Here is a 26,258-nt window from a genome sequence, read left to right on the forward strand (position 1 = left end):
ATTTAATTTACGATTCTACTATTGCAAAAACAATTGCATGATGAAAAAGTATTTGTATAAATTTTTTTGAATATATTTTATTTAAGCGATTTTTTTATTTGATATATATATAATATATTAATGTTTAATGCAAATATATACAAATTTTATTTTTCTATCTTATATGTAAATCTATTTTATTATATATATATAAATTTAATAATCTTGAATTTTTATATATTATTTTTAATTATAGAAATAATTATATCAATAATTATACTTAATTATCTTACGTTTAATTTATATCAAAAATTCTATTCAATATTATTTATAATATATTAATAATATTAAAAAAAAATTTCTATTTAAAATAATAACAATGTTTAATAATTTTTTCTAAAAAGCATAAATTATATTTTATTTCTATTTCTAACATGGGACCTAAATATTATTCTTTTAGTAAATTATAAAATCGAATAGCCTTCAATCTTCAAACATTCCTTTCAACATAAATGAATATCAATTTAGATGAAAATCAATAATAAAAGGATGCAGCGATTTCAATAGCATTCGCAAACGAATTCATTTCAATTCGGTGTCTTTATCTGGTTTATACATTTGCTCTTGGGGACAAGCCACTGCTAAAAGAGATATTTCTCTCTATTATTTGAAATAATTCCAATTAGCCTGACCTATTATAATCCTGTTCACGAAAATTATTTCACGTAAAGAATAATGCGACTGAATTAATTGTTGTAACATAAGCTTACTTGCAAGATATATCTACTAATTTGCAGTTAATTAATTCTTCGAGTATCAAATTTTATAAAAAGAAAAATTCTTTTTTATCAATTATTTATGATAAAAACATTCTTTTATAATACTTTCTTTAACAAAGAAAATATATTCAAAAAATATATTCATTGAAAAGATATATATTTATTATTACTAACTAAAATACTATCTTATATATTATATATATTAATCCAAGTGTCTAAGTGCCTAGTATAAAATTTTGTATCTATTTTTCATAATTATTATTAAGGATTTTTGTGAAGAATAGAATATTTTTAAGAATTTACATTTCAAATTTAAAAATTATTATTAAAAGAAAAAAAAAGAGACAAATAAAGAGAATTAAAGTTGAAAATTTAATAATGCTATTTTTGAATTCATATAATCTTTAATCTTTCTTGTAAAATATATTATGAATATTAAAAATAAAAAATTATTTGAAATATTTGATTTAAGAGTAAAATATATTACTACAATAATTATTGTATTCTTTTCAGAATGCTCAAGAGGTGATTGGTTATTAAAGTGAAGGTGTCAGTGGTTTTGAAAGTTACTGCCACCGCAATTTTTCGCCTAGTGAAATGGAGATAAATGGGACAGACAGCAGCCTAAATGGCACCGAAGCTAATCGTACTACTTCTCCTGTCTTCATTATTAGCACGCGTTATATGACACAATGGTGAGTATATTTATAACTTTATATTGTACATATTATATCCTATTTTCAATTAAAAGAAAGATATATAGTTAAAAGTCAAATACAAAAATCACAAAACGAAGACATATATTATGTAACTAAAAATTTTCTATTGATAATGATTAATATAATAACTCGTATAATAATATTTGATATTTTAAAAAATGAGAGTAGAAAAAAAGCAAAATAAAAATTGCTCGCGTTTTAAACCCGCTTTTAAAATGTTAAATTGCAACTACTTATATTCTATGTATAAAATTCGGCGAGAACTGCATAATTAAAAAAATATATATAATATATAACTCTATAATATGTTATAAAGGAAATTAGATTTTAAAAGCTTGAAAATATTTTCAACCTTGCAGTTTAAAAATTTTTTTAGATTGTCAGAATATTCAAAAAATAAGTTTTAATAAACTCAAATAAAATTTTATTGCAATATAACATAAAAGTTATATTTTTAATATGTAATAATATTCAAATATTATTAAAATTATATGATTAATTTAATATTGAGAATTATTTAAATCTATTATATTTCTAATACAGCCACTAAACATGTAAAATTTCTGTTAAATTAACTTTAATGCTGCAAAGATTTAAAAATTTTAATTTCTTGTTTTTTTAAACATATTTTCCATTGATTAAATTTAAATATTATTTCTATTTTTATTTAATTATGATATATTTTCTTTCAATCTCTTATATTCATTGAGATTTTACAATGAATAGATGAAATGATATTCATATAAATATTAATTAAGTTTCTTCTTTAAATTATTATTATTTAATTATTTAATTATTATATAATTATATATTATTATTTAACTATTATTATTTAATTTAATATTATTTAAATTATTGTTAATAAGAATTTGCTAAAAACAAAAAGCAAATTATTATATATCATCAAAAAATTTATTGATAAAATTCAAATTTTAATTTATCTAAAGCACTATATAGCAAAATATATATTTTATTCGCCATTAAGTATCATAAACAATACAAAAAAATTTTGTCCTTATCCTTCGTTTTATTTTAAATGTATACTCATTATATTCCTAATACAAATTTGCAAAGTTAAAAGATAATAGATTCGAAGATAGTAGCAATACTCAATTACAAGCTCTTTTTTAATATTGTTTCAATATTGTTGCAATATCAGTACAAAATATCAGCACATGATATCGTGAGATTCCTATCTAGTCGAGGAATCACTCAAATTAAATTGTAATTTGTGTCTGTACTGAATGATAATAAAATTATATAGTACTATCAAATTTATTCAAATGGATATTTGATATGTATTTAATTATTTTTTTAAACTTTGTTTATTATTTGATCTATTTTTTTTTTGAGCTTATAAATCAATTATCCTTAGTTTATTTATATAAAGAGAAAGAAGAATTTCAATTTGTTTGAATGTCTATTATTAATAAAAAAAGAAGATTCAATTTGCAGAAAATATTGGAAAATAAAGTATTGTTTAATGAGATAATAGTTTTACGAAAGAATATTTATTTTTCACAAAATTTTTTCAAATTCCATTCCAAAAACATTTCAATCTAACGTTTACGTATGATTAAATTAATTATATTTAATTCATGTGACAATAAATTTTAAATCTATTTTATTTTCTTATAAAATTAAAACATCTCACTGTTAGTAATAATATTTTACAGCTAGATATTCGTAGCGATTCCAATCTTTCTGCATCAAGTAGCGACGACGTGTATTTATGGAATAATCATCTTCGGTTATTTACTCCGCTCACTAGCAAGTATCTAGTGCTTAGTACACGCGAAATTTTCGAACTGTTTCGCTTAAAGATATGAAGTTACGGAGCAATTTAGCAAGAGGTACGAGGAGAGGTATTTATAAATCTGAATTATGTTCTGAAATGGGTATGAAAGAAATGTTGACCTACATTTTCTTTAATATTAATATGCAATTAGGACTTATTAAACGATCTCGATCTTGATGCTCGGTTTATCATGATGTAAACGTTCAGCGAATTTTAGCAGAGAATTTTATTAAAAAAAATTTTGAATTATTTCTCGTTTTAAATTATGAGTTAATTTTAATTTTATATTTTAACATTTCTCTATGATAAGATATTTAAAATAATCATTGTCTTTTTACGTAATTATTTCTTTTTACAATATCAATTTCATATTAACTGGAAATTTTATTTTTGTAATTTTGTAAAAATGTGTTTTTTGGAATAAATATTTTCTTGGATTAATGTATTGTAGATAGAAATATTTATGTATTACAAAAGAGCTTACAGTTTAATTAAACTAATATTGTTAAAATTTTATAAACTTCTATTATAAAATTTGTTTTTTCCTTCGCACTATGATTCTTCTATTTTTTAACAGGAAAAAAAATATATTTTTATCATTTAAAACTTATCACCATTAATAATTCACATTCACAAATTTCATAATAAAAAAAAGTATAAATTTTAACATTAACTCTATAAATTAATTATGTCATCTTACATAATTAAGACGATAAAATTGAAAAAGTACAATATACGAATCACAAATTGAAAATTGTACGTAAATAATTTCCCATTTCATCATTTCTCGAATTTCTAATTTTGATCTTTCCCATGATCTATGGTTGCTTCCTCAAAATGTTCATTATTCAAGATTAATAGCATCATGTGGTTTCTCTCGTACAGTCGATATTGGTTGTCCGTGGAGATGGTTGGAAAACACCAAGGTTGGAGGAAATGAATTTTCTTGGGGACCAAAACGAAGGCAAAAATTTCTTGAGGGTCTTGTTCCTTTTCGAGACACCATTGTTCCTCTGGTCGCGCTTAATGAGTACGGCTGTGCATGCGGTAAATGGAGTATTCGTTTGCCTCTTGTTGCTGTTAAAAGACTTCTGGAACGATGCATCCTTTTTGATATGAGAGTAATACATCTCTGAATATTTTACATGCACTCGCCGATATATCTTATATTTTTTTAAAAATAAAAACTGAACGAAATATTTTTGCATACAGAACTTCCATTATCCGAGCTAATAGTGTTTGGATAAGAAAAGCTTTGGATAATGGAACGGATGTTTTTTTTTTTAGATAAATTATTCTATTACTTTGAGGGAAATATTACTCTGATCTTAATAATCTTAATATTTATTTACAAACGAAATTGAAATAATTATATATATAAAAAAAATACATTATTTTATTATAAATATTTAGAAATTTAATATTTTTTTATCTGCTTAATTGTACAAATTTTAATGTAAAAGGTTAAATAGTATTTAGTTTGAGTTTCGTATCATAAAAGTTCTTTTCCTAGTATCTTGAATGACTTCATATCAGAAGATTCCTGAAAAGAAAATATCGAAGTAAATTTCAATTTCTTTTCAATAGTGTCTAAAATTAATTTCAAATTAAATTCTATTTTCATTGTTAAAAAAAAATCATTATGATGAATAAATTTAATGTTTCACTTCAAATAATAAAATGTTCAAATAATGAACATTTTATTATTTTCATAAATTTTCGATTATTATTGCGATAATTACTTAATGAAGAAAACTATTCTTTTTTTTCTTTGATTGAAATAAAAAAAAATTAAAAAAAAATCTTTTTTTTTCGTTACCACATAATGAATAGATAATATTTCTTGATTAAATCAAAATATAAAGCTTGCAAATATAATTACTGTGAAAGCATCATGTCAAAAGATAAATACATGTATCATCATTATTTATAATTATTAAATAAAATAAATTATCATCCAATATATTCATGTAAATTAGTACATTAGTAAGTAGAACTTAGAAGAAAAATAACAAATACCTTTCTCTTATCATCTTGTGTACTTATCTTCCAAATTATGATAACACCATTGTATATCCAAATTTCTTGTGTAAATATTAACCGGGCCTAGCAAGTTTAAAATTTTACACCAGAGATTCGCTTTGTCAGTCTGCTGTGGTCTGATAGGACACATATACGGGTGAATTGCAAACAGATACCTACAACGAACGTTCGTTTCAAAGGACGGCCTCTGCGTTTTCCGATAATGCAAGCGGTGTACCTGTGAAAGGCAATTACTATCGAGAACAATTTCTTTTAAAGGGGATGCTTGGCCAGAATATTTTCTCCCTTCTTTTTCTTTTTTTATTTATTTTTATTTTTATTTTTTTTTTATTTTTTTCTAATAAACAATCGATATCGAGCAAGAAATAGATTAGCTTTTCAAAGTTTCGCAGCACTACAACTATTTTACAACCTGTCTGCTATATAATTATATAGAAAAAAAAAGGAATTTTATATTTATATATTTATATATTTATACATTATGCATATTATACGTGTATGGCGTATCTCTACCGAGACGAATAAATGCTATTTTTAATCACTCTTTTATTCCCTTGACCGAGATAGGTTAAATGTATTGGAACTTTTCTGGAGCGAATATTTCAAATGGAAGATTGCATTCCAATTAATATAAACGAGTAAACGAAATCGGATTCCATGAAATTCTAGAAAATTGTATCGCGATGCTCGAGTTATGCTGCTTCATTTACAGTTACTTGCATTTATTTTTTACGGCATTTACTCGTATTTCGAATCTTTCTTCTTTATACAAGGTGAACAGGTGAAATGACCGACCAGAGATAGATCTTTCGAATTTTCTTTCCCAATAGTTTGTTTAATTAAACTTGCATAATATTTATTTATTTGTTGATATAACGACGAATATTGCGATGATTCGATTTCGTTTCAAAAGTTTGTTACAAATTTATTCCCCGTATAAATGCAATCCAGCTTTTCCAACAATTTGTTTCCACGTAATGCGTGAACACTTTCTGTTTAATTTTGCATACCGTCTGCGGTTCAGACCAAATTTGAACATTTATACGTCGTGGCTTCTGCGAGTTTGAAATTGAAAGGAAAGGAAATTAGTCAAATTCACACTTGAAACTCAATGAGATTTCATTCTCAAAAATTAATCGGTTAATCCATGGACGCTAAAGAGAATATCAGATGCATATTTTGACTGCATAAATTTTAATAGAAGTTTGAAGAAATTTTAATGACATTATAAGATATTTTTATGAATGAAAAACGAATAGAATTATTATGAATTTAATTTGTACAATCAACGTGTGCTACACTTTCATTCATATCTTGCGTTTTATTCTATTGCTTTCATCTTTTACTCTTTTGATCCTTAAAATTCTTAGTGTTCTTTCCTCGTGAATTACTCGCATTTAATTGAAATTTCATTACGTCAATCTGTGTTTCATAAACTATTATTAACCTGTATACTGTAAAAACTTCTTAAAAACTTTACGAGTTAGTTCGATTTAATTACTTTCGTATGATGTGTATTTTTCTAGATCCTTAATCATACTTTTTCTTAATAGAAGATATTTTTATGTCTACACGAATGAGAGTAATTATTCTTAATTAGAAAAAGATTAATTAGAGATACGTAGTACTTTTATTAAATAAACGAGTCAAACTTTAATTCAAATGAAGCATTTGCAAAACTTTGAAAATCATGTTTTAGTATAATGTATTCAATATCGGGATGACGCGAACGTACACGTCATAGAAATGTTGTCCTATTCTATGACGATTGACGCATACGCTCGCGTCATGAATACTTTTCAAAGAAACGTCAAAGAAACGAAAAAAAATTTTCCACATATTTGTGTACATACAAATCTTCGATCTGTCTCATTAAACTATCTTAAATTTCGTTTTCAAAAATATTTCTTTCTTATCAAAAATCAATTTTTCACGCCGCATTAAAGAATCATTCTATCGTTTCATCTCGAAAGAAAATTCTTATATCCATTATATTATATTTTCGATAGATATAGACATGTTTGCTCGTCGCTGAATCGCTGTCAATCCAGTATTTCGATCGCGAAGAATCGCGAGAATCGCTTTGGCCCCTGGCGGAATTTTTTCGACAAAGGGAGATCCCAAGGTGTAGCCATGATTTTTTGACGAGTCCCCTGCACAATGGCGGCGCTTGCAAAATTAACGGATAACGATATCTGAAAAAAAGAACAGTGGGCTGAAGTTTTTTATCATAGAACGGCCGTTTCTTGTAAACGCGGTCTCGTTTTTTCCAGAGGATGAAACAGAGATTGCAACTTCAAATAAGCCATAAACTATTAAACGTCTGCCCTCGAAACTGGATGTCATTAGCTTCAGTTTTTTCAATGTGTACCATTGTGCAAAGGTTCATCAAAAGATCAGAGTTTCACCATGGGAAAAATCCCTCTTTTTTTTTTTTTGTCAGGTCGAGCTCAATGCTGATTTTGTATCAAAATTATAGTAGCGAAAAAGTTTAATCCCGCGTATGTCCTAGTTATCGTGTTTCTTTTTGCTTATTTTTTTAACGTTCATCGCGTTTTTTAAAAAAAAATGATCATATTTTTATTAGGTTTGTTTCTCTTCTTGTATAACTATATATTTTTTTTTGTTAATTTTGATTTTTAATAGTTTTCATTTCTTTACTTGTGGAAATACGTAATCGTACAAACTGTAATGAGTTGAGTTTTTGTACAATATCTATATGAATGAAAATTATGGTTTGAAAAAAGCGTGTATATAAATAAATGTGGAAAAAAAAGCTAAGATGAGTTATAAATTTTGTAAAAAAAGATATATCTAAATTAAAATTAAAAAGAATTAATTAACTAAAAAATATTAAATATTTTATTTTTAGATAGATAATTGTAAAATGATGATTTCTATTTTTTTTTTTTTTTGCTTTCTTAATTTTTATTTGATTATCACTTTCTTTTAAAGTACTGTGAAATTATCTTGATTAAATTAAATTACATGCATTTAAATATGTTTAAGAAAGAACAGTATTAACATATTTTAAAAAACACGTTTGCAAATACTTTGGAAAACATTTTCATTAATTTATCTGATTGATCACACTTAATTCACATTGGCGTATGACTAATCTTTACTATGCTTATGCTTCGATTTCTTTTTAATACTATATTATTAACAATAAATCAACTGTTTGCATGATTTTTAATAGTATAAGATTTGATCTAAATACACGAATGCCTTTCAGGCAATTTCTTTCATATCTGTTATTACCTACGAAGCAAGATTTATTGACTATGTAATTGAAAATTAATTTGTAAGCAAATCAATTTATGATAATACTCGATAATTATTTAAGAAGAAGAAATAAAATTAATTTTTCAGTGGATATAAATAAACATAATAGAGAAATAACTTTTATTCTCGTTCAATTATACTATTATGTTATTATCATGTTATTATCTATCTATTATATCATTATTACTATCATATTATTATTATTCTATTATTATTAGACTTAAATGAATAAAGAAAATGGTTTAAAATGAATTTCGCGTGACTTAAACTCAAATCAAGATAGTTATCTTATTACTTAAGAGAAATGAAGAGAATTTAAGTTAAAATATATCACGTGTGATATAATCGTGTCACTAAGTAGATTTTACATTATAATTAAAAATATTTATTACATTAAGATATAATAATTCTATAAATTAATTTTAATTGCCTCAGATGACATTAATGTTTCTGTATATCAAGTTAATTTAACTCCATTTCCGTTTTTTAAATTCAGTCATATACATTTTAATATTTTATCTTTATTTTATCTTTTTATTAGAATAATAAAGAATCACTCGCGTTATCTATTAAGTAAAAAAGATTTAACGAATTTATCTTAACGAACTTTACATCTTTATAGTCAAAATATTATAATATCTTGTTTATGCTATTAAAATTTTTTCATTTTTATACGAGTTTTGTATATAATGATAAAAACAATAATTTACAACTTGTTGCATATGCTAATATCCAGTAAACGTGTGTTGATATCCGTGTTCAAATCGGGATCCCAAAAGTTTGTAATTTTCGGGTTCTCATGTGTGTTTCGAGTAATCGAAGTTAGATTCCGGTTGGGCAGTGCTCGATCGAGATCCCAAAGTTTGTTAAATGTGGCTAAACTAGACTTCCATTCCATTTTCCATATGACAAAATATTATTATGGTAATTTTTTTCTTCTCAAATATCAATTACTGATAATCAAGTTTGATGACTTTGAATTTTATTGATAAATTGTAAAAAAAAAGTCGACTTCTAATTTGTTGCACATTTATTTTAATGTTTTATTTCTTAAATTTTTTTTAAGGATAGGGAATTTTTGTTTATTAATTCTGTATTTTGAAGTTAGAATAATTCTTTTTTTTTTTTTTTTTGTAGGAAAAAGAAATTGCAACATATTATAATTTGAAATTATTAATAAAAGAATTTTTGTTGTTTAAGATGTAACATAAATGTATTCTGATAAAATAAAAACGTATTAAAATATATGAATTTGGGAAAAATAGATATTGGCTAATCTGGCTTTTAGAAGCAAAATTATTAATGGCAGAAAAAAGTTTAGAGTTTTTCAAATATTTATCGATTTAAATTAATTTCAAGAATTAAATTCAAGAATTTTTTATGATGGTTGAACAAACATGATGTTTTGAATAAATTCCAGACATTCCCAATTGAATTCATATGAAAGAGTTAATAAAAGTTAATGTATAAAAATATTATGTATCATATATGTATAAAATTTTTAATTAAATTTCGTTCAAACTTTCGTTTAAAATATTATATAATTTTAGTAATATTGAAAATTACATTAATGGTTCTAATTTTTGTATAATGGATTGCGCGAAATTTTTTACAAATTGAATTCGATCATATTTTGAACCATAATCTGGAAGCACAATTTCTTACTTGACAGACTTCTATTTAACGCGTCGGTACACACAAGCGTGGCAAATATAACTGAATAGGTAGGGATAATTAGGATTTCAGAGTTGAAGAGAAAGAAATGTTTCAAGAACGAGTAGGGCAATGGGGAAAGGGCGTGACAGTGAGCTGGCATCGAACAAAACTAATCTGGGGCAAATTGCACCCTTGACCTAGCCACGCTAATTCGCGTATCCCGTGGAGCTATATGAGTGAGTTTCGGTTGATGGGGCCAGTTGTTTGAGTGCGCGAGTACATGCTTGTGCTCTGCGTCGTTATTTCGTAAAAAAGGAGAATCCATTGTGTCGTGCAACAGGAACAAAGCGTGCGAGTTCGTGCATACGCTCGACTTACCGATCGAGCCGATTGCTTACGAAAAAAAATGTCGAATATCTATCGTATACCTATCGATAAAATCGCTAAAACAAACGCGTATCGATATTATTGGCCTCGCGTATTCCTCTTTAAGTAAGTGGAATGAAACGATAATTTTCGTGAATAGAAAAATTTTGCCCCTCATATAGAGACAATAAAATGGTAAATTTAATTTTTGATTGTATTTTAATTTATTCCTGTAATAAGAATACAATTAAGAATATCAAAAATCTGTTTCAACAAATAAAATTCTTTCCAATATATGTATGTATATTTACTTGAAATAATTTTTTAACACGATTCTCCGTGTTATTTTTTATATACTTATAATAAATTACGTTATTTTATTATTCGATTCTCTAATGGAATAAGTAGTTTAATATTACAAAGATTTTCAAAGACGAAGTCAGATAATGATAATGTCTCTTTTCTTTGGTATTGAAATCCTTTTTCAATAAGTTCTAAACTAATAGTATGGACCAGGCTCTTTCATTCTCATCATATACAAAAGCCGTAGTCGAATACGGGTATTCGAGTATTACCATCTTTCGCAGATAGCATCATTTGGTATCGCTGCTATCATTTCTTTCATGACTTATTGAAATACGATAAAACCAAATAGGTATCCTTTCACGTTTATCATTTTCCGTTATCGTGAAAAACAAGTATGAATTTTTCGCAAAGCTTCACCTTCTAATATTTAAAATTTCTCCAGATGAAATTATATACGCGCTGTGTTCAAAGATATTTTCTTTTGCAATATTAATAATAAAAGGTAATCGATAAATTATTAATAATTTAAAATAGTAGGAAATTAATAAAAATTAATACAAACGTCAATATGATATTCAATGAATGAAATAACTCATAAAATATGAGCCATGACGAAAATATTATACAGCATTATGAATTTAGTAGAATAATATATAATAAGAATTTTTTTTTTTTTTAAACGGGATTATAGTAAATTAAAAAATATTTTCTTTCAACGAAATATTCGATTGATAATCAATTATTTAGAATTAACGTAATATTTTTATCAAGGAAAATTTATTTATCTTAAATTGTCGAAACATAATACGAATAAAAATATTTTTCCAATTCATTTTTCAATTCAAATATTAACGTGTTGTAACGCATAAAAGTTTCTTCGTAAAATATTTTCTATCGAATTTAACGAAACGAATCTTTCAATTATGAAGCAATACATGATGCTATTACTTCAAAATCCGATATGGTATGTACATACATATATGGCAGATACTTTAAGGTATATTCAGCGTGGTCGTTTTCTAGAACGTATTCAACGAAACACTTTTTTTATCGCTCTGTGAGAGCTCCATTATACCAGATCGTCAGATTTTCGTGCCCATTTTCTACCTCTTGCATGCTAATTCTCTCTTCAAACATTTTTCTATAAGTTTCAGCTATTTCAACAGTTTTTCAAGCTCGATCGATTATTTTATTAACCATAGAACGTGAGAATTATTTAATATTTTGATAACAAACATTTTTTATAAAATTTACGACTTTGTATAAATTGTTACAATACTGAGATATTGAGTTCTTTTATTTTTTTCTTTTTTTTTTTTTTGTATCAATTTATAGGAATCTTATTAATTATCACATGAATCGTTAAATAATTTAAGGCAATATTCAATAAATGAAAATTTTATTAAACGTGGTATTGATATTACATAAAAATTAAAATATAAACAATGCTAGTAAAACTCGAGAATTGATAATTAATATATGCATGAATAGTGAAACAGTTGAAATGTGAAACATGTTAGAGCTCGTTACATTTATATATCATTTATAAAATCGACGTTCAAGTTGTCACGAACTTGCAAAAAACCTTTGCAATTCCAATGATCTGCATATCATCTGCATATCACTGGCCACATGTAAAGGTATAATGTGATTTTTCTATTACTGAATGCGTGTTTCTCATGAAACTTATTTCACTTTTTATACGTAATTAAACTTAGCGTAATATAATATAGGAGAACCTTGCACTATGTTGATATAAATATATTTATAAAAATTATAATTATGAAAACGAATTAAACGAATAAAAAAGGGAAAAAGAGAGAAATTAATCTCATTATTAATATCATTATTTGTAAAAATATAGATGTAAAAGATAAGAAATAAATTTTTCTCTTTTTGATTTTATGTGTCAATCGAGTTGAAAAATTAGCTTGTAAAAAGGATTATAATATATAAAAATATTGGATATTCAGATTTCAGATAATAGAAATGATTTCTCATCGTTTAATGATATTTTAGATTAAAGTTTTTTTTTCAAAATTCAAATACACATGATATTTTTATATGATAGATTTTCATCGAATTAAAGTAATTATTTTATTATTTTATATAAATTTTCGTCCAATTTTAATAACAATTAAAATCATTCATTACGTTTTTTCTTAGATATAAATAAAATTATACTTTTTCATATTTATTTAATAATTATCAAAGTTAAAGTAAATTAAAAAAATAAGATTTTCATGACAAAAATATTAGTATTCTTTTATACTCGTTACTATTCTATACAATAAAAATGCAAATCCTCTCTCTTGTATCCAACAGAAAAAACGCAATTTTTAACTTATAATCCAATAATAAATCAATAATAAATTGTGCCTTTTATTAACAAAACTTAATCACTGTCAAATATACATCAGTTTCAAATTTAAAAAATTCGCCAAAAATTGAATCAACTCATCGACTCACAATAACTAATAAATCTGCCCCTTCCTCTTGCAAGATCCTCGATTCACTTAAATTATATCTTTTACAAAATGCATTTACCTATTAAAAAAAAAGAGAGAGAGAAAAAAGAAAAAGAAACAGCATTGAAATCGGTTATCGTTTCGGATCAAACCAAACCACCACAGTTTAAAGATTCACAATATCGCTGCCGAATTCAAAAGAATTTTTACAAAACGTCGTGGCGAACGTCAATGCAGATCCATCCAATAAATAGAATCTAGCACAAAACCGTCAAGTTACAGTCTCCTGATTCATCCTTCCCCCCAATATCAAGGAAATGGAGGTTAAAAAATGCGGCTGATGAAGCGGCGTAAACAGACCCTAATGATCAGCTGTTTGACTCATCGAGCCTGTTCAAAAATTGAAAAACGTCACCCCGTGTGCCTGTTCGAATGAATTGGCGCACGCAGAAGAGAGAAATCTTCCATTGTTCGGCTTCCATTTGCTCATGTGAATTCTGCTTTACAGGACAATGGATATATATATAGTATACGCCAGGTACGAACCATCTATGAGAATAGTTTACACGATAAAACGAAGCATTATTGCGCACACACGTTGTGTGTTAATCAGTTGCAACGTTGTTGCATTCGATCGATCGAAAACGGTGGTTGGATAAGGGTCGGGGATTCATCGGTAGATTCATCGAATTTTTAATCACTTGTGGCACGCTTCGATCGTTTCAACCAAGTTTCCTTTCGTTTCTTTCTTTTTTTCTTTCTTTCTTTCTTTCTTTTTTTTTTCAACGTCGAAACGCGTTGACCGATTTGCGAGGTTCGATTCAATGTGGTTTAAACGACTGAAATAATAGTGGCGGGAAAGTAAAACGGGGACGTGGATGTTCTTTAAACAGCGGTGGCATTATCCTTTTGTTCTTTTATAAGTGAGAAATATTCTATGTGGAGGGATGTACATGCGGCGGCGTTGCCCATTTTTAGATATCGAATTATTATACAATATGTGTGTATAATGGATTAATATGGAAAAATGTGAACGAATTTTTTTTTAATAATAATTGACGAGAATTATTGTGTTTTATTAACAATTATTAATGATTATTTAGTTTGTGTCAAAATTGAGAAAAATTATGAAATATGAGAATCGAGAATTGATAAAAAGTAATGATGTTAAATTTAAAAGACAATTATCGTTCATTCGTTTTACGTGGATGATTTTCAGTGATTTTTGTTCCGATGAAAATTGTTGTCTTCATCAAAGAGGAGAATTCCATCAATTACGCGATTAAAAACAATGAATATAGATTCATTCGTGCCAAATGAAATTAAAAAAAAAAAAATGAATAAATACAATATTTTAACGACGAAACATTTTCTATTGCGATTGTGAATGATAATATTAAACTAAAATAATATTATTATATTATATGTTTTTCTATTAAATTGAATTGGAAAATGAAATATTTTTCTATTGAATGATCGAAATCATTCTAATTTTTTGATACCATTAATCATTGATACATAAATAAGCTTTTTAAAACATGTGTATAAATCATATTATATATAAAAGAAAAACTTGAAATAATTTCAATTGTCTCTCCTGCACATGTGTGTCATCTCGTACGTTGTACGTGAATATGACAAAGATAAAGTGAAGAAAAATAAGCACAGCACTGGAAACTCTGGTAGGCATATTGTGACGACACGGGGAATATTGATTTTCGAATTTTCATTGCGCCGTGGAGAGAATGGAGGCAAAAATGCATTCTCTATGTTGAACCGAACCGTATTGCTTTCAAATTGTATACTTCGATCGAGATTCGAGATACATATCCCATGCACGCGTATGTACACGTAAATATTTATTTTAACCACGCGATACGGGGAAACCTGTACAGTCAATTTTTATAGTTGAAACGTATAAATCTAATTTGTGATACATCGGCGAAAAATTCGCATGCATATCTTTATCTCGAGGCAATGCAGTACATCAATCAAACATTGCATTTATATTTGTTTTTGATTTATACGGTTTACATGGTTGTACGAGAGAGAAAAATTAAAAATGTTTTTTTAAATAGTGATTAATTAGTTTAACGGATGGTATTGTGGATTATGTAGATGTTAAATGTATAAAAATGTAATTATTAATTAATTGATCAAATATGACATTAAGAATTTAAACATAAAATAAATTTTATGATATAATATTTTCTTCTCCTCCAAGAAAAATTCAATGATCGGATCAAAAAGTTCTTGAGATTAACTTTTACAGTGCAGATAATATGTGTACGTATAGTATATTCAGAATAGAAAATAGAGTATATTCCAAATAGAAAATCGAATGCTCAAAGTATTTTCAAATTTGGAACTCAGAATTTTTTATACAATAAATTTTGAAAGCAATGTATTATATATTGGATTGAAATTCACAGTGGGTTTAACAGAGTTTATATATTGAAACTATGAAAGAATGTTTCTTGGATTGAGTTGTGTTGGAATAATAGACGAGACAAAAAAGGAAGAAAGAAAAGAGAAACGTCATCTTTTCGAACCTTGAACAGAAAAATAAAATTCTATTTGATTTGATCAAACTGTAAAGTAAAGATATCGAGAATGATTTCAAGTTTTCTGATACACGCACATGACAGAAATATAAATGTAAAATCTTAGATGATTACTAATTATATTTAATTTTTCAATCTCTTGTAATAAAATCAGTGTAATAAAATTACAAGATTTTTTTTTATCCTCGATATTTTTAAAAGTTCAGAAAATTTTAATAATTGCATTAAGCATTATAATATTTAATTAATTTTTTATTAAATTTACATAATTATTCTTAACAATTTGTTCGAATCTCTTTCTGCATTCACTGATGATTAATATTTCACATCAAGCCTCAATAATGATTGAAATGTTATTTTAATTAGATATTATAATAATTTAAAAAAAAATTACAAATTTGCAAAAAAATCGTTGTAAAATATAGGAAATAATCGGTTAAAATAATTAATAGTAAAACATTGAATTATAAACATGAAGCACATTTTCGGCTTCGTCGCGCCCAAGCTACAATTAGCTACTGTTAGTAGTCGAACTCAACGATTAGTGACCACGATTAGATATCGGTTAGCTATTTGGGTAGTGATCGCAGCCACTAATGCAATGAAGCTTTTCATTGCTTGTCATCACAAAATTAATTAATTTTGGATATCAAAGACACGTTCCAATGATAATCAAATAAATGATCAGATATATCAAAATATCAAAATCACTGTCAAATCACTTATAAAGAATCTAAGTAATTTTTAAGTACGTACAGTATCAATCAAAAATTCAGAATAATATGTTTTATGAAATTTAAAAATTTGAAAAAGAAATTAGATTAAAATATTATTTTGTATAGAATATGTTGAAGCATAAATAAAATTATTGATATTTATAGTATTAATTTGAAAATAATTTAAAAAATTAAATTAAACATTTATAATTTTGTATTTTGAATAATAAATAATAAATAATCATATATATAAAAATTGCATTATTTCGGTATTTGGTTTTTAATAGATCAAATAGATATGAAACAGATATTATTTGATGGTATATTCTGTTTATAAATCTTGCATGATTTTACACATTTGTGAAATCATTTTACATATTTTATATAATAATCTAACACTTTAATAAATATAAATATATGAGGAATACAATAAAAAAAATTATTTTAATCATTAAACTAATTTGATAAATAATTTACTTTACATTTTTACACATAATTTTCTATAAATATATGAATATCTACAATCTAAAATTTCTAAACTTAATTATACTTCACTAAATATTTATTTATGACATTTTGCCAATAACCATCAATGTAGAAAGTAAATAAAGGCAAATCTCATTTTCGAGTGAGTTTCGGATCATTTAATGATTTGACATATGTCTATAGTAGGATAGAATGTGGTTAACTGTGCGGAGATCCGAATCGGAAATGACAGAATTGAACTAGGATATGAATCTAGCTGTTTACCATTGCTATTTCTCTTGTATTAATAATTAATAGATTCAGTAAATCTCATCAACTAGTGTCAGAGCTAGAATGCTCTTATTTCATGTGTATTTAAATGAGTATTTTGTGAATTAACGCATAGACAAGATGCAAATATAGGGAAATTTTGTTTATTTATATTAATTGAAATATGCTATTATTTTTATAAGAAAAATATCCAAATTTTCTTATATTGTTGTGAAATATTTTATATTGTTATGATATTATATATATGGTTCATCAATAAATCGTGATCATAAATAAATGATGATTAAATTATTATTATGTTATGTTGATTTATATTTTACGATAATTGATTATGTTAATTTCTATGAGATTTGACCTAATTTTCAATCGATTCAGAAAGTCCAAAACTTTTGATAATATTCAAAGATAAATATTTTTTATTATAAATTATGTGAAGTATTTATGTTAAGTAATTATGGTATTCAATTATAAAATCAAACTATATTTAACACATTTAATGGGGACGATGCATAACCATGGATTTTTTCCAATATATTCAAAGAGATTTCAAGCATTCGAATTTCTATTAGCAAATGCAGTCGTTTTGCATTTTTCTTTATTTTAAATTTCACGTATCAAAAAATCGATAAAATATTTTTTTTAATTTTTAATATCGTATTCTTTTATTATCCCTTTTCTTGATAAAATAAATTATTGTTTAGACTTTTTTAATAAATTCTAATTTCTTTTTATAAATGTTTTTTATACGATTTTATCCTTTTTGTATTCTCTACTCTTAATTTATGATAATAAAGAATAATTGAATCTGTGTGAATCAGATAATAATTTTGTTATAATATCTTTCATTTAGCCTTTATATCTTAAAAGTGTCAACAAATATCTAGCATTTTAGAGCAACAATATTTTATCAAGAGGATTAATTAGCAAATCTTTATTAGTATTTGTCTTATTAATCATGTCCAAGAATTCGAACCTATACTTGCACAAGATTCGCAGATTTTATCCTCTTGATTTTATCCAGATCAAATTCCAGAAACATGAATCTTGTCGTGTCCTATCAACGATGATACACAAATGTGTCGATAAATCAATTTGGATTTCGGTTCTACAGCTGTCAAGGATGCGATCAAGACATGAAAGGGAATCAATCTTTTTAGATAAATCGTTAAATAATCGACGATATTGCCTTGAATCCATTTTATCTATCTTTATGACCTAAATCGTACAAGAATCATAACTTTATCGTCTGGATACTTGCTTCAATAGAATTGCACAATTATCGATTGGAAGAAATTTAAATTTACACGACATTTATTAAATTAAACAATCAGCTATTTGCTCTGATAATAAACGTAGTGAAAATATTCATTGACGTGACTTCGAAATCGCTTTGTATCTCTTAATTAAATTAAATTATATCAAGTTAATCTTTCTTTTTTCTATGTACCACACAGTCGTTATTAAATCACGTAGAATAATGTTTAATTAATTATTTTTGAATTCTTAATTATAGAATTATTTCCATCAACTCTTAGAATTAATTTAATCTAATTCTTGAGACATTTAGAAATACAAGATTTTAAAATAAAGAAACACATGTTATTTTATTTTAATCTCTTTCTATGTCATTTATAAGAAATATTTTTCTTTTTCGATTCTCATGAATCAGCGAAACGAATGAAATCAAAGAATAATTTTCCAATAATTCTCAGAGAAACACTTCCCCGGATAACTGATACATTTCTGTTAATTCACCATTGTAGCGTCTATATATATACACACGAAACAATTTTTAATTAAAAAACATTTCTTTCTCCCTTCACCTCTTTCTTATCTCAATATATAACAAGGTTCTGGAACGAATTAATTCATTTTAGCATATCCTGCAAATAAATTTAAAATTTAATACGATTTGATTTAGCTTGCGTACCAGTTGGGAATATTTTATGTACTGCCGGTAATAGGTGGACTATGTATTGAGAAACGTTGTTATATACACATACATATATATATATATATATATATATATATATATATATATATATATATATATATACACACATACAAACAAAAATATTTCTCTGTTATCAGTTCAAACTGTTGTTTGAATATTAAAATATCAAAAAAAGAAGTGAATTTTCATTTCAGAAATATTCAAGTAGGAAGAGATTAATAAGAAATTGTGAAAATTTTAAGATAAAAAATTTTAAAAATTCCATAGAGGAGTATGATTACAATTATGGGATAAACTGGGATTTTAAAAGTGGAATTAGATTTAAAAAACAATAAATATTTTATCAATTACAAACGTCTTTCATATTTTCTTCTTCATGTTATTGTATTTACTTTCAGCTTCTTGTTTTATGAAGCTATACAAGCTTCTGTTGTTCAATACCAAATATGTTTCCGTTGTTTCATAAGTTTGTCTGCTTTTATCATAAACGAGGAAATATTATAGAAACAATGAAAGCATCCTATTCGAAATATATGTGTGAAATTACTTTGAACGAATTAATTTGCTTCAAATTTCACGCGTATAATGAGCTTCAAAATTATTCATATTGTACGTATGTATGATTTTAAATGGTTGATTTTTTTTTTTAAATTAGAATAGAATTATTATTATCAAAAATTAAGGAACGAGTTTATTATTTAAATTATTATTTGTAGTCGATAATGTGAATTTTTGTGAATTTTCAATGAAATAGATTCTACAATAAACAGATTAAGCTTTTAACAATTATAATTAATATATAAATTGAGCTTTTAATTGCTTTATTCTCGAGATCATTATTAATCATTATTTTGTTATATTTGCTTTCATTGTGATAGTATTTTATACGAAATTTGATATAAGATAATTTTTAATTGTCTTAATATCATTATTTTCACAAATTTTCTCCTCACATATTTAAATGTATAATATTTAAAATCAATATTTTGTACAATTCTTGTTTCTTTTAGATAAAAAATAATATTTTGTATGATACAAATGAAATTTCAAGAAATTTTTAAGAAAATTTTTTAAAAAATTATACGATATTGATATCATATAAAAGTTGAAATAAAAAACATGTTAAAAATATAAAATTAGAATAACGTAAAAAAAGATTGTAAATAAAACGTTCTAATGAAATTTATAATTTATATAATAAATATAATTATTATACAATTAAATTTTTATACGAGAGCCTTAAAAAATAAAACCATAATTTGATTGCATTGTAATTACTATTTTATGATCTTTAAAAAAAATATGATTTGAAATAGTAATTATCATTATTTTTTTTTTTTTTTTGAACCTCTTATTTTCATATGGAGCCAGAGAAGGCATTGTCAATATAAAAATTTCTGTTGAGAGTAGGACTGATGCAGAACGATATAACGATATAAAACGAAAAATAGGAAACAACAATGGCTAGATTACAATAAAAACGTGAAACTCTCTGAGGCTCGAGGTTCGTCCTTTCTTTCTTCTCCTTTTTTGTTTTTTTTTTTTTTATTTTTTATTTCATGCTGCATTCTCTATGATCCGTATTGCCCACTTTAGCTTCTGTTTATTTTCTGTGAGTCGGAAATACGAGTGCTTAACGGCATGTAACATTAGCTAACTACCTCTTTTGTGAAAAATATCCGTAACTGAAACTAAATATATTTTTTACATGTTCCTTCTTATAATTTTTCTCCACATGTAACGCGATATTAATTGTTACAATTAAGAAACTAATTATCGAATACATTGAATTTAAGACGTGAATTAGAAAGAAATGAGAAGAAAATTATTACTCATGATACCGTGATGAAATTATTTCTTTTTATAAATTTTTTCACAAAATCATCACAAAATATTCAAAGGAATTCAAACTTTCGCAACGATTTACTTTCAAATTAATTCGAGCCCATCGAAATTTCAATATTTAACCTTTAAGATGTCGCAATTTTATAAATTATACATACATATTTTATATTCTAATATTCTTTAAAAGTACGAAATAAAATCTATATAATAAAAAATTCAATTTTAAACTTTTAATCAACAATTTTCATCATTGGTCATTAAATCAACTGAAGAAGAAGAAATTTTCAAAGATCGATTCAGCTTTACGTTCGTCGAAATCGTCGAAATCCTGATCCGTTTCTTGCATACGTCGGAACTGTCAAACGGCGATGACATTTTGATGTAAAATGAATAAAGACACCTCGTCCCGTAATTACTGGAAATTGATACGTATACTCATGCGTATGACGTATAAGGGAGCAGTTGATGCATGTATATATCGTTTTATCTAAGCGATGACAACATAATGTTCCCTATCAGCAACGTCTATGCACGTCACTTAATTATGAGCCAGTCTTTGTCTTCCGATGAAACAGAGATGAGGAAAGACGGATAGACGTGATGGGGTGGGGCACGCGGTGGCATTACATTAAGGATAGGTTGATTATCATGCATCGAGTAATCGGAGAAATCACTGATTGATGTATCTATATGTCAGAACGTAAAACGAAATGTAAAACGAGAGACAGGTTAAGTCGTTTCTCCTTCTCAACTTTCTTCTGAGCGTAATTGCAGTGATTAAATAAATGTACAATTCAATTTAAAATTTAGAAAAATATGTAACAAATGAATTACATGTTGTTAAATTAATTTTATCAAACTAAAATTTGGATTTTTTTCTTAATGGAATGTAATCCAATTTTTCTTTCAAATGTTACTATTTCTACAAGATGTTACTCATAATATAAAATTGGAAAGGGGTGATGATTCAAAAAGTAAATTGAAAGAAATTTTTTTTAGACTTATTGAGACAAATAGAAGTGAAAATGATCAAATGGATCAGTAGATTACTTTGCATATGAAAAAAGTAAAAAATGTAGAATAAAATTTTATTTTTACTTAAATTCATACTTGTTTATATGTATGTACTTTATGAAAATTTATTAAATAAGCGTTGTAAAGTTTCTTCATTTTTATAAAAATAAATCTCATAAATTTTTTAATACACTTTTAGTAATATTTTTATTCAATATTCTTTTTAGTAGATTATAATTTATTAAATATTATATGTTGAGTTATTTATATCTCAATAAATAAAATTATTAAATTTTACGCTACCATTAATATCACGCAATTTTTATTCGAAACATTTTTTTCATGTAATCAATAAAAGATAATTAAAGATAATTTAAGATTAAAATATGGTATAATTAGATCACTTAGCCTGTACAATAATAAAATTTAAATGGGATTATAATAATTAATTGAAAATCTGTGCTTGATAAATCAATCGATTTAATAATAGTTGAAGTAATCGAAAATACAATCAGTTTTGGATTATGACCCTCTTTTCATTGCGGTCTCAACACTTCTGCTTTAAAGGGAGGGTGGCATGGCTTTTGTTCGGTGATAAAACTTCAAATCCACAGATTGGTCCATAAAAATCGTTGAAAATTACTTGCTGACTTGTTCCTAAGAAACTTCTAAATTTATGGCATATTGATTTATTATCGAACGTAAGATAAACGAAAATTATGAGGTAATAAATATTAATTTCCATTATGATGATTCTTCCTACTTTTAATGAAAAAAAAAAAAAGAAGAAATTTAAATTAAAAATTGCCTTTAATAAAAAGATTAATATGATTTGTGAAAAATGAAATTAAAAATATTCTTATATAATTCAAAATAATTTTTTTTTGAATTATAATTTATAATTACAATTTTGTTGATGCTAATTATAAATTCGAAATCAGTGCTGTAGATATCAATACCAATTTCTCTTATTTTATTTTAATATTTTTTGATTCTATAAATCACATTTCATTAATAAGTAACTTCGTAACTTTTATCGTGCATATTATTAAGAATTGATAAAAAAAAAAAGAAAATATTTTTACAATAAATTTAAAATATACGATAAAATCGTGCTACATTACGTTCTTTAATTATTTACACAGAGTCACTGAGCACTTTAGCAACGACTAGATAAATAAAGGACACTATTACCAGAGTAATAGGCCAGTGATAAGAACTTTAATACCCTCGTATTGCGAATCGTGAAAGCTTCTAAAATGCGGATAACGGGTAAAACAAGATGGAAATGAAAATACATTTAAAATACGTAGACAATGAGAAATATATTTTTAAACTTATAACGTATTTTAATATGTTTAAGTTTGAATTAATTTTTAATTTTATTAGATGTATTATTCGCTGTAATGATCGATTGAAATTTATTTTCAACTTGTAAAGAGAAGTTTCATAAAATTATATTTTACGATAAAAAGAAAAAAAAAAAGAATACAAGTTGTAACGAATTTTTCGATCTATTGATCGGTGTAAGAATATTTGCATCGAAGAGAAAACGTTTCATTTCAATGGAGTTTCAATATTATTGCAAGATAAATTTGTGTAGCTCTTTGAACAATCGAATACTCGTTTTATCTTCGCTTTTCAATTATTTTCGCAATCAGAATTACCAGAACGTGTTAAATTGCATTTATTCGTTCATTACACTTGTGTAAATCTAATTTAATTATCTTTTAATAATGAATAATAAAGAGATTAATGTTTCAAATATCTTTTCCATTTTAACTATAAAACATATCGATTCTTAAATTTGTTAGCACCTAAGTTTCATAAGTGTTTTTATAGGATTATAAAGCTTATTCTTCATTTTCGTTCAAATGTAAAGTTTCTATGTAAATCCATCCATAAAATTACATATTTAAATATATAAAAAGTTTATTATTCTATGAAAGAACATTAGAATGTGTTATCAAAATTTATCTAATCAATGTATATCTTAACCTAATCATTTTGTATTATATAATTTATTTTAATTATTACTTGTAATTAATATAAAATATCATATATCTATCTCATTTTTTTATAACAATTTTTCTAAACAAAATTTTGTAAACTTTAAAAGAAATGAAACAAAGTCTAATAAATATATTATTATAATTTTTCACAATTATCATTTTCAAAAAATTATATCATGAAGTAATCAATGCAATCTTGTGATAAGAAACAATTCTTCTATTTATAAAACATTAAAATATCAAATTAATTTTTCGATATCCTAATAATCTTTCTTTCAATAAATTCATTCATATAATAAGCTAACATAAATATTTTTATAATATTCAATAAGAAAAAAATAAGAAAAATTGTATAAACTCATTACAGTCAAAATAAATACAAGTTGTAATAACAAATATTTTCAATATTTACTTTCTTTAATACATCTACGTAGGAATAAATGAAATAAAAAAATATTCATAACTGTATAAAATAAATATTTTATATACGATAAATTTTTAGTCAATTAATATTTAGTTTCATTCATTCATACCTTCTATATATAATATATACACACAATTCGTATCCCTTTAAAAATAAAACATTATATTTACTTTAAAAATACGTGTTAAAAATACAATTTTTTCGTCTCGGAAAAACTAAACGAATTCTTTCCATTCAAATCAATCACAATCGATTCACAATTTCTATTCTATTTAAATGCAAAAATATCAAACTGTTCGATACACTTTCTTCGATAACCTCTTCTTTAATAACGATAAAATACATATCGATCATATATTATAAAGATAAACAAACTTCGATCACTCGACCTAACCTGGCAACTAATTAACCGTTAAATAATTCTAGCTTCTATCAGAATCAAAATATTCGTCTCTTTTTCCCTCTTTCTCGTCTCTCTGTAGATAGAAAAAGTAAAAAAGATTCGTCCACGCGCACCACGAGGAGGAATTAATTTACGCACGAGAGAGAGAGAAAGGGAGAAGCTGTCGTACGAAATATCATCGATCACGCGATCACAGGTTGGCCACTGATAACATTGGCGGGAATTTCCTCTCGACTTTCCACGAGGGTCTCGCCTCGCCATGATTTCAGTGTCAAGCCGTGGGCGATCGTATGCCAGCATAGTTATTAAACGCGTTCGTTCAATTCCCCCGAGCGATCAAGCTTTCCCTCCAGAGTTTCCTACATCACCGCCATCGTAACACTGATATTTATGGAACACGGCTGCCCTCCGCCCAAGTGTAAATCCGATTTGATCTCTATCTATATTAAGCTTTCACCAGCCCTTGAATCGGTGTGTGTATGTGTGTGTGTGTGGAAGAAAATTGGTCTACAATATCTGGCACAACACCTCTGTTTTCGAGAACATCTTCTTCCAGAGATACCTCCATGCTCTTCTCGCTTTAGTCACGTTGTATCGAAGTTTTCGATCGATTGTTGCCGAGAATTAAGAGCAACTGTGTTACATCTATCGTATTTAATATATGGATGAATAAGTATTTGGATTGATTAATTCGAGGAATTCTTTTCTTTGGATTTAATACATTTATTTAATTTTCATGATATAACAAATTTTTTGTATATTGATAATTGTGTATGAGTACGTGGCAAGTTAAATGAAATTTTAACATGTTTGAATCTGATTAATTTGAAGTTAAATAATATAATAAATAGAACGTGTAATAATGCATTTTGTTTTATATGAAATAATTTCATTTCTCACTTCTCGCGTGTATAATTCAGTTTTGAATGATATATTTGATAAATAAATTAACTTAATATTTGTCAATTTAATTTGTGTGTAATATTATTGTATCTGATATTTGTAATTGATATATTCTTTTATTGTTGTTATTTTATTAAGGTTCGAAATTTATCATTATTTATTAATTGGGTAAAATGATGTTTCGTTTTTCTATGGTATCATGGAATTTGTATCTCTAAGCAAAATCAGAAACTTTCAAACGATGATACATCTTTGAATAACAATTACA

At 25.5% G+C, this 26,258-nt stretch overlaps 1 protein-coding gene across 1 annotated transcript in view; it reads left to right on the top strand.

Annotated features, from left to right (window-relative positions):
* The window catches only part of LOC412011 (muscarinic acetylcholine receptor gar-2), a 56,262-nt gene that overhangs the window by 14,337 nt on the left and 15,667 nt on the right, over positions 1-26,258 (top strand). The window contains exon 2 of the mRNA XM_006558358.3: positions 1,272-1,453. Within this exon, the coding sequence (XP_006558421.1) occupies positions 1,356-1,453 (98 nt within the window). The 5' untranslated portion in view covers positions 1,272-1,355. The remainder of the gene's footprint in view (positions 1-1,271; positions 1,454-26,258) is intronic.

Source organism: Apis mellifera, linkage group LG9 (genome assembly GCF_003254395.2).
Source record: "Apis mellifera strain DH4 linkage group LG9, Amel_HAv3.1, whole genome shotgun sequence".
NCBI lineage: Eukaryota > Metazoa > Arthropoda > Insecta > Hymenoptera > Apidae > Apis > Apis mellifera.